General features: G+C 34.3%; 1 protein-coding gene across 2 annotated transcripts; it reads left to right on the top strand.

Annotated features, from left to right (window-relative positions):
- The first annotated feature begins 2,703 nt into the window (after positions 1–2,703).
- Positions 2,704–8,608, top strand: LOC102807425 (neuronal pentraxin-2-like). Of its 2 annotated transcripts, none has more exons than XM_085505372.1 (6): positions 2,704–2,806; positions 5,619–5,730; positions 5,995–6,075; positions 6,211–6,303; positions 7,109–7,714; positions 8,159–8,608. In XM_085505372.1, exons 1-6 carry the CDS (start codon positions 2,765–2,767, stop codon positions 8,173–8,175), a joined length of 951 nt encoding a protein of 316 aa, XP_085361498.1. In that variant the 5' UTR covers positions 2,704–2,764; the 3' UTR covers positions 8,176–8,608. The 2 variants fall into 2 exon arrangements, with proteins under 2 accessions (XP_085361498.1, XP_085361497.1); XM_085505371.1 differs by having other exon boundaries at positions 5,616–5,730.
- The last annotated feature ends 1,645 nt before the right edge of the window (positions 8,609–10,253 follow it).

Genomic DNA, 10,253 nt, shown 5'->3' with positions numbered 1-10,253 from the left:
TCTATTTTCTCGTGCGCGTTTTCAACTGATTTCTCGATTTCTGAAACTTTCCCTTCTATTTCTTCAATCTTCCGAGCTAATGGCTTTATCTTTTCTACCTCTGATTTAATTTCGAATATCTTCTTCAAAATAATCGTTACTTTTTGATCGGTGGGTAGGTCCAACATCCCCTCAATGTCGCCTGTCTGTCCGCCATCTTTATCTTTTTCCCGGTCCGGTGGGTTTTTTCTCGTTGTTCTCCCCGTTACTTGTATCATCTGGTCGAGTTTTCTCTCTTTCCCTTTGTTGTTAGACTTGTTACTCGCCATACTGCATTCAAACTTTGATGTTGGAGAGATATTCCTGTATAATTTTTCAATTCTTGTGGAGCCGATCGGCTTCGGTAACTCGTTCACTCGCGCATGCGCACCACCTCCTTCTGTTTCGTTATAATACTAAACCATGTGTAAAACGTGAACTCAAATCATAGTATAATACATAGTATAATACTTCTCATATACTATTGAGTGCGATAAAAAGCCGCGGCGGAATATCTAAAGAACATATGAGTTTGGTATTCATGCACGTATGTTAATGTAATTAATGTGACTGGACCACGTAAGCAACATGTTAATCAAATTAAGATAGAGATGCAGTTTACTTGACAGATATTTTAATTAGTTAATTAGGAAACCAAGATGACCTCCCTTTTCCACAAAACTATATATTTTCGGAAAGCTTATTGTATGAATTTTAAAATTTTGTTAGTAATTTTTTGTATGGACACTGTAGTTTGAAATATGCACAAAAATGTGCTTTTTTGGTCAAAAGTGATTTAAAAAAAATTAGCTTCTAAACCATGCTTCTGTTTCCTGTCAAAATTGGTTTATGGGTACATCTCTTTACTATGAAGAAAGTGCCGTCTTGAAAACTGTCTACCAGTTGTCAATTTTGCAGGGCAGCAGCTCAAATTTCACCAATTTAATTTTATGCATAAATTAATACACAGGCTAGTTGTCTGTACGATTGTTGTAACACTGTTCAACCAAAAACAATGCTCCGACGGCGTTTTGAAGATAAACACATTGTCAATCATTTGTGAAAATTTCAAAACAAAAGGTCAAAGCGTCTAGGAGCTATTTTTTTTAAAGTTCTGGGATGTGCACTAAAAAGAAGCTGAGATAATTGCTAATTTGCATAACAATTCACTCAATGAGAAGTTTGCTAATGCTCATAATTAAAATGGCTGTAACAGTCCCAAATTTAAATGTATTATCGTTTTGTTAAAAGTTAAATATAGTGCATAATATGGAGATCCCGTCATTTCTTTTTTCACCATGTTTCTTTATTATTATTTATGTACAGCCTTGCTAAATCTTGCTAAGCATTCAAAAGAGATAATGTTTGCACCTTTTATCTATATTTTAAAATCGTGTTTTGAGTATGTTCCACTATTCACAATTCTACAAAATTTTAACAGTCTATAGCCTAGACTGTTTGGATAATAAAATAAAAAAAAAAAATCACTTCCAAGTGCCCACGAACCTGCATCTCTACCTTAACCAGACTAGCGCTGGCACGACGAAAATTCGGCTCAGTAGCAAACAATATGTTTTGATACGGGCTTCAATCGCTTTACTAATGACTACGTCTTTTCTGTTTCGTTATAAAACTAAACCATGTGTAAAACGTGAACTCAAATCATAGTATAATACTTGCTGACGCAGCTGGGTCAACTATATTTGTTTTCCCACGCCTGGTCGCGCGTCAATCGTCGTCCGAACGAGCGCATCCGTGTTTTCATAAACTATTTTGTGAGATAAAAAGCTGTGATCGTACATATAAAGTGACACAAGGTTTTGGTATGTGTGAACGTATAAAAAAGTTATTCTTGACAACGGACCACAAAAACAACTTAATCAATGTAACCAGTCTCACATTGGCTCCAGTGGATAAAAAGTTGTAACATTGTCAAATTTGTGTTTATTAGGTAGATGTCTATCATTCATACAGTATTGGTTGCACGTTATTCCAGCAGTTATTAAAAACAGTTCACACATATGTTATTATTCATGCTGACTGAAAAAAACACCATTAAATTAACAACTCTCTCGTAATATAAACAGAATATGTCATTCTACAACATTCCCTGTTTCTGATGTTGATTCTTACATTTTCAACCCAAAATGAATACTGGTATATATATATATGCTTATTCGATGGTTTTACGCGCGTCGTTTATCTTTATATCAATACAAGGTCCTCCGATGATAAAAATTCTTATCTTTGAGTTTTCTTGTACCTGTAGAAAACTAGTATGATTTATATATATACGGCGACAAGAAATGCGACTCAACGAGTGACAATACATGCGCACCCTGGAACCTAGGGGTGAGCTTTCACAAATATTGTTTTGTGAAAAGTCTCTGTAATTTTAAGAGCTCATGTCCTCAAGGAAATATATAAGCGCTACATATAACACGTTCGTATACGTACGCATGTGCCGTTGTAATACTATAATATGTGATTAAACGTCATTCATAAAATTCCAATCTGGTATTTGCTGAGTGAAAGAACGTTATTATTGAAAATAAGACATGCCACAGGTTATTATCAACCTGCACTGTGTTGGTGCATACTCATGACAACGCTATGTAAAGCTGTACAGTTTTACATATGTTTATGTCTAATAATGAATAATGTATATCGTGATACATATCACTATAACCGATATTAAGGACAGAGTATTTCGCCGTTGCAATTCGGAAGAAACAGACACGCTAACATGCCTAACAGAATTGCACCAACAGTTGAGGATGGTAAAAAAGTGAGTATAGTTGACATTTTATGACAATGAATCATAAATCTACTAGTATTTGAGGCATGCGTAATTACATATCTACATATCGCAATGATGTGTTGATTGCATAAGCGCTAAATACGAGTGTTGTCAGTGAAACGTCTTCAAATACGGTTCAGTACTGAATCAATTTTAGCTGTAAAACGAACATGGTACTAATATTATACCAGACTTGTTAGGCTGCCACAGCTCAGCAAAATGTCCCCGAGCCCCTAATTTGATCCCAAATGGCTGCCGTGTAATTATCCGTAAACAAATGTGGGAAATATGGATAGGAATTCTAGTGGTTGCAGTTATGACCAGTTGTGAAATGTACACTTACCATCACATGTAATCGGTCGACGCTCTAGCTAGGTTCTGATTGCGAGAACAATAATACAATAATAAACGACTTCATGAGGTACACAAATGCAATTAATATACGCATAACCCACAGAGCCAGTTGTCTTCATCGCTACTAGTCATGACGCCGTTACAAGCCAATAAGATCGTTGCAAGTTGTTTTCGTTATATAGACAGTGTCCAACACATACTGTTGAAAATTCGAAGCACTACCAAAAGTTGAATATATTAGAAATATTGGAAAACTACTCTAAGGTATATACACTACTAGATGGTGAGGTGACCTCATCAATTATACTGGTGGTTTTCTGCCCAGTTTCTGCTGTTTGTCACTGGTTCACCGTGAGTGCAATTGTTTACAATGGCTTGCTGTCAAATTCGTGCCAATAAAATAATTTAGTAAAATAAGTTAACAAACTATTGCAACAACAACAAATTATTTAAATTTGGTGAACACTAAAACAAAGACAAGATTTATAAGAACTATCCAAATCAACCGAAGGATAAAATCATGTACAGGGGCGTTTCACCATGTTTACCGACTTTCTATATGTAGACAAGACTCGTTTCCATAAAACTAAGCTGTGATATGAAGCGTTTAGTTATTCTACACGTAACTCTTTCTGCCTAAAATCATAGTTTACATGATAATTACCTAGAGCTGTTCAAAAACACAGCAAAATAGCAACGCCAAGACAAATATTTGGTGGTAATAAATGGTTTTGAAATAACCCTTACCAGCTGTTTTTGTAATTAGCTCCATTTGTTTTCAAGCTGTTATTCCATAACCACGTACTACTCACATTGCAAAAGTTACCCAAGGACTTAAAAACTAATGTAGGAGGAATGACTGTTAATGTAAAAGACGATTGTCATATTCATTGGCGATGTTCCTTAAAAAATACCAAATAAGGTAATATGATTGGCTAAACAAAAACGGTCGATCATGTAGTTGTTTATGTGACCCAGAATATATCACATGTGAATTTTTTTCACCTTGATTTTGTCTTTTGTCAACTAGCATTAGAAAATAGTAGGGCTCGGATTTAGTTCATTATAATCATATTTTAAATGACCGAGCACTCGATGGTTTAGTTATGAGTTTAGTCAAGAGGTTAACCTCGACTAATATCACGCTTCACGGTAACATAATGATTGTGATTAATTTTAAATTGTAATTTGATGAATTATTTGTTTTGCTTGATTTCAAATCAAAGATAGTTTTATATTTGTAAACCAGTTTTACTCATGAAAGAAGAGTGATAGTTTTTAAAAAAAGTCTGTATTTACGCCACACGAGGTGGTCGCGCCACTGGTGTTATACTGTTTCTTGATACAGAATTTGTGTGGGTCAATTTCCAGAATTGTTGAAATGAACCTTCTCAACGTTATCTGGTTAGGTGCGTTATTGCAATGGATAGCATAGTTTTGTCTTCGAATGTTGTAATTGTTTTCAATTCTGAATTGAGAAAACGTTTTAACGTGTTTATAAAAATGCAGATTTTCTATTCTATTAAGACATTCATGTTTCATGTTTGTATTGAGATGAGTAGTATGTTCGTGAATACTACAACACTGGTGTAAGCCCATTCAAGATGTTGCTTGTTCACCGGAAAATAATATAATAGTTATTATTGCTTGACTTAAATAAATCAACGTTGTGCACTCTTCTTATTTTGACTTAGTATGTCAGCATGCTTGTTGACTCCGATTTCAATTGTTGAATGTAATCCTAAACATGTTGCACAATTCGCTAGTCATTAATGTAATTCTATCGGTGTCGTTTTCTTGTTAATTAAATATTTGCACTGGAATAGTAATGGTTGATTGTCATTAGGAGTTGAACATTACAAACTCAATTGATTTTGCTCAAACACTGTGACAAAGATATCGACTGATTAAGATTCGAATACATGGGATGAATAAAACGTCAACTACTATTTATAATATATGTCAGTAAATTCTTTAAAACTTGGTATGGCGTAGTACTAAGTATATATTTTTGCCATTGCCTTTTCATACAAAGTGGTATTCTATCTTCAAAGGCAACTATAATTTATGTTAATATAATGTATTTGAACATTGGCCATTAAATATTTGAATATGCTCTACATTTGCATGTTCGAATATGTAATTCAAAAATGGTATTTTCAGCATTCCTTCTAAGAATTGTATCTTTACGGTCAATTAATATCCATGTATTCCCCGTTGACTCATATGAGAAAGCATACTGGTATTATTCCAACAACACGGCACATGTAAATCACTCAGTAAAAGGTCTATGCCGACGTCTTTGCGAGGAACGTAGATAATCCCTGCTTATGATCAGTCTATGAATCTCCATATGAGACAACTAGATCAGATAAGTTGATGATAATTAATTATAATGAACATTGGAATATTCTGTCGGAATTTTTGTCAAATTTATTCTTAGCAGAATGGAAGAGTTAAAAGATTTTTACCATTGATTGGTATCCTGGCTATAACAACTGCACTAGCCTCAGCGGGGGTGATTACTGGGACAATTGTAAGCTCAGTCACACAAGACGGTACGTAAATTACATTTGGATAAAGACGGTAGAATATGTTAACGTGCTATTGAATTGAATAGTTGTTTGTGATAATTATCATAATTATTTAAAGTACAAATGAATATGGAAATTAACGCTCACAAATGTCTAGTTTGATCTCGTAGTCATTGTGTCGTGAACAAAGATGTTCTTTTTACAATCAACAAACAAGTATTACGTTATTGAAGTATGGAGAATAAATATAATGGGTTTACATGACTTAATGTGTGTTAATATATTCAGGATTTGAAGATACAAACAACAAAACGGTATTCCAAAACACTACACAGCCCACGACTGGTGAGGAAACAACAAATATTCAAGGTGAGAAGGGTTGTGTTAATTTGCATGATACTAGTGAACTCATACATATTGACGGGAATCACCTATGGGTACACAATAAGAACATTCATTACAAGTGTATTGACTTTTGAATTGTTTTTATTTTATATTAAGCAGATAAGGCAAGTTTAGAAGTTAGATCCACGTTGTCGGAAACTACAATGTCTGAAATCGACTATCAAACTACTGCTGACCAAGTTACCATAACAGGTAAATCCTGCCATATATTGCGAAGAGCTCATTGTCAACTGAGGCGAAGCCGAGGTTGACAATGGGCTCTGAGGGTTTCTAAAATTGTACGTCCACCGCTTTTGAGGTGTAAATTTGTATTGTTAAACCGAATAAATCTTAAAACAGAAATTGTGGCACTCAATCATGGCAATCTTCCAGGTCACGCTAGTAGAGCTGAATGCATGTATAGTTTTACGTCAACACCGTTTTCCTTCAACACTGTACATAATTTGTCGATATACTGTCAAAACACACAAATTACGTAGCAAAATCAAAACGGAGTCGTTACAAGGCAAAGTCCACGACTCTCAATTTGATTTAGGTTGACAAACTGCGCGATCGCAGACCGAATGTCTCAAAGCACGTAGTTGGGCGCGCTGGCAAAACGCAAGGCAAGCGCCACTAGAAATCGCGCGAAATCGCTACAAAATCCCAGTTTTCTTTCAGAAAAGATAGTCAAATAGTGAACGCAAACCTGGCGAACCAATCAGTTCACAAATATTGCCGCGTATCGTGTTTCCCTTATTTGCGTATATCAGGTATATTCAGGAGTGCCCCATTTCAACTGAAGTACCAACACAACTGAACGAGTCCTCACAATAATTAATCTTGTATCCATCATCCAGTCAGAAAATAGATTAGTTTTAATATATTGCGTTACGTTATTTAAAGTAGTGTTAACACAATGAAATAGTGTAGTTGGTAAGCTATCGGTATGTTGTTCTACACATTGGCATACGGGAAGAGTAATAGATATTATATGTATATATTAATGTATATGCAGCTCCACCGCCCCCATGTGATAAAGTAGAAGTCGATGAAAATTCACGAGTAGACGTCATGGTAGCAATACCAACGATGGTAGCAGTTTCTGCCTGTATATGGATGAAAACAGACGAAGTATCCGGGGGTACAGCAATTTCTTATAATATTCAAGGAGGCGACAATGAATTTTTACTTGACGTACCACAATCTTTAACACTTTCCGTAAGAGGTTTAATTAGTGGTCCTACTGGTGTCAGTGTCAATGATGGTATATGGCACCACGTGTGTGTTGTATGGAATTCCGTCGATGGAATGTGGCGCATGTATGACAATGGTGTGGCGGTTGCTGATGGTATCAATTTCAGAACAGGTTTAACCATAAGATCCGGTGGTGTTATGATACTGGGTCAGGAACAGGACACTGTAGGAGGTGGATTTAATCCAGCACAAGCATGGAAGGGAGAACTGGCGTATTTTAATATGTGGGACAGGGTATTAGATGATGCTGAGATTCTACATTCTGCTCAAGACTGCTATTGCCAGATTGAAGGGAATGTATTTTCATGGAAGTCTGATAGTCTTGATGTCACCGGGAGTGCAACATTGTCTCCAGCAGATATATGTAGTAAGTAATCATATCATGTCACATACATGCGTTACATTGTTGATAGTATGAAACAACACATATCTAAGTAATATATTAATCTTTAAAAATCATATAAATAAATAATATTTATTTTCAATTTTGTATTGAGCCTGAATAATAGCTTACAACAAATAAATAATTATCTGAAAACTGTTGCTGGAACAAAACGAAATATTCAAATGACACAAAGTTTCTTGTGATTGAATTTTTCTTAACCGTTCAGCAAACCAGCATCAATATTAATGGCTTTGTACAGCGGCACCATATATTTATATATAGATGTATTTAAATCATTCATATATCACACCGGCATTCTATTAATGTAGATGGTCACCAACTCTTGAGATAAATGACTGTCTTAACATTCAAGTAAGTTTTTCTGTTAAAGTCAATAATTATATGTGTACTTTTATTCAATTGCAGGTGTGACGTCAAAGTAGTTGTATGAGTGTTGAAGAGAATAGCATATGGTCGTTGAATATATGATTGTCCTGTATTAATTACTTATGTTTATTTCGGGTACTTATTTGTTTCATATCAGAAAGCAAGGGACAGATTCTGTGTGCGATTTTTAAATCAAGTTGATATGAAATGTACATTGGATTCTAAGGTCTAATTACATGCAAAGACACATTGTAATAATTCACTTAGATGAATATCTTTCCCATATTAATTATACCGAATCTGAGATTAGACATGTTTGAATATTTTTTTATTTTTATTTTTAAATGTGTGATTACTTTTTATTGTGATTTCTCATGTTCACGTTTTCACGAGTTCGCAATTCCTACTTTCCATTTCCGTCATTGTACGATTATTGTATGTGTTGTCTGTTATTTGTAGCTGCAATAAATATGCAATTCTAGGATGTGACATTGACGATCTATTCGACAATTTTATAATAAAAAAACTGTTGAAGTTATAGCACTAGGAGACCTAACACTAACACCCGACTAACTACGAATGTTTATGAATCTACTAATTTGAAATAGTCTTTAATAATATTTCGAAAAACTGGATGCATGATTGGCGAACTGTATATTAACGCATATATTTGTGCTACCTGCATAACGGCATAGAAATGATTCAGGTGAGCATATGCAATGGAATACATGTTATTCATATTTGTAAATATCACAGCTAACGTTGACTGTCAACTATATAACATAACATAACATAACATGTTAGTCAACTAACATTGACTGTCAACTATATAGATATATATAATATAAAGGTTTTATAAGATACTTCTATGCATCTTTGATATATAAATTGGATTATATTCGATGGAAAAGTTTACAATCTTGCGAATTCTATGCACGCTTCAATCGAAATTATTGTAACCAGTGGCATCACAGAATGAAGTTGATTTCATTTAATTTGCATTAGTGTTTCTAGAATTGCATGTTTAGGTTTAGTACAATGAGTGTTTTTTTCAACGAAATGCATATGTATTCATACGTGACGTGAAAGAATGAAACGTATCTGTCAATGGGACATACTGAATTGACATTCTATCCTCAATTTCAATGGATGGTTACCCCCGAATCATTATTTATACTATACTGATGGTTTCACTGACATTAACGCGATGAGTTGAAATTTAGAATATAATTCCGAATTAATTAAACTATATATATATATATATATATATATATATATATATATATATATATATATATATATATATATATATATATATATATATATATATATATATATATATATATATATATATATATATATATATACGGTAATAGAGGAATTAATACACAACTACATGAATATTGAAACTCAACAGCACTGTTTCGTAAAGTGCAAGTACCTTACTCATCAGGATCTTTATGTTTAATAATTCATTGCACCAACGAGCATACATTATAAACGCAAATTAACATATTAAAAAACGTACAGGTTTAAGTGTTACATAATAATCTGTGTCGGCATGATGATACGAGTTCATTACTTTTGTTTAGTGTGGAGTTGTGAGGTCTAAAAATTATGATAATTTTTTTCTTCAAACATAGAATACATCGTTTGCTGGAGCTACTGTACGGGCTACCGCGAGCAAGAATTGTCCATGTTATTCTATGCTTAATATTTTTTTCTTTGAGTGACCAAACATGCTTACTTAGTTCTGTCGCATTTCTTGAGGCCTGGTTACGAAATGAGTCAGTGTGGTTTCTGTACCTTGTTTTCATTTCCAGTGAGTCTGACGTACGTTTCGCTAGTTTGTTTTTCTAATCGCGTAACTTCCGCTTGGTATATGACGCCATACTGCAAACACTTCCCGTCCAGTGGACATGCCGCTTTTTTCTGGCAATTGCATAGCTTGTTGACTTTCGTTTTATCAGTCGTGGTGTTCCTATCAGTCGCGAGTTGTCGTTTGTTTTTACTGTTGATAGTATATTTTATATTGTTCTTACAGCTATAGCTGACTTTGTTGGTATTACGGTTAAATATTTTCCTGAGATTATTACCAGTCGGGATTCTGAAGCATTTGTCAATTGAATCCAGG

This window comes from Saccoglossus kowalevskii, chromosome 11 (genome assembly GCF_978046115.1).
Source record: "Saccoglossus kowalevskii chromosome 11, keSacKowa6.1, whole genome shotgun sequence".
Taxonomy (NCBI): Eukaryota; Metazoa; Hemichordata; class Enteropneusta; family Harrimaniidae; genus Saccoglossus; species Saccoglossus kowalevskii.
Note: the sequence above shows the minus strand (reverse complement) of the source record. Positions and strands in the feature narration are given on the sequence as shown.

Coding starts and splice junctions, on each gene's coding strand:
- LOC102807425 (XM_085505371.1), top strand. CDS start 2,765: ATGCCTAACAGAATTGCACCAACAGTTGAGGATGGTAAAAAA. Junction 6,076..6,210: donor GGAAACAACAAATATTCAAG/GTGAGAAGGGTT, acceptor TATATTAAGCAG/ATAAGGCAAGTTTAGAAGTT. Junction 6,304..7,108: donor TGACCAAGTTACCATAACAG/GTAAATCCTGCC, acceptor ATGTATATGCAG/CTCCACCGCCCCCATGTGAT.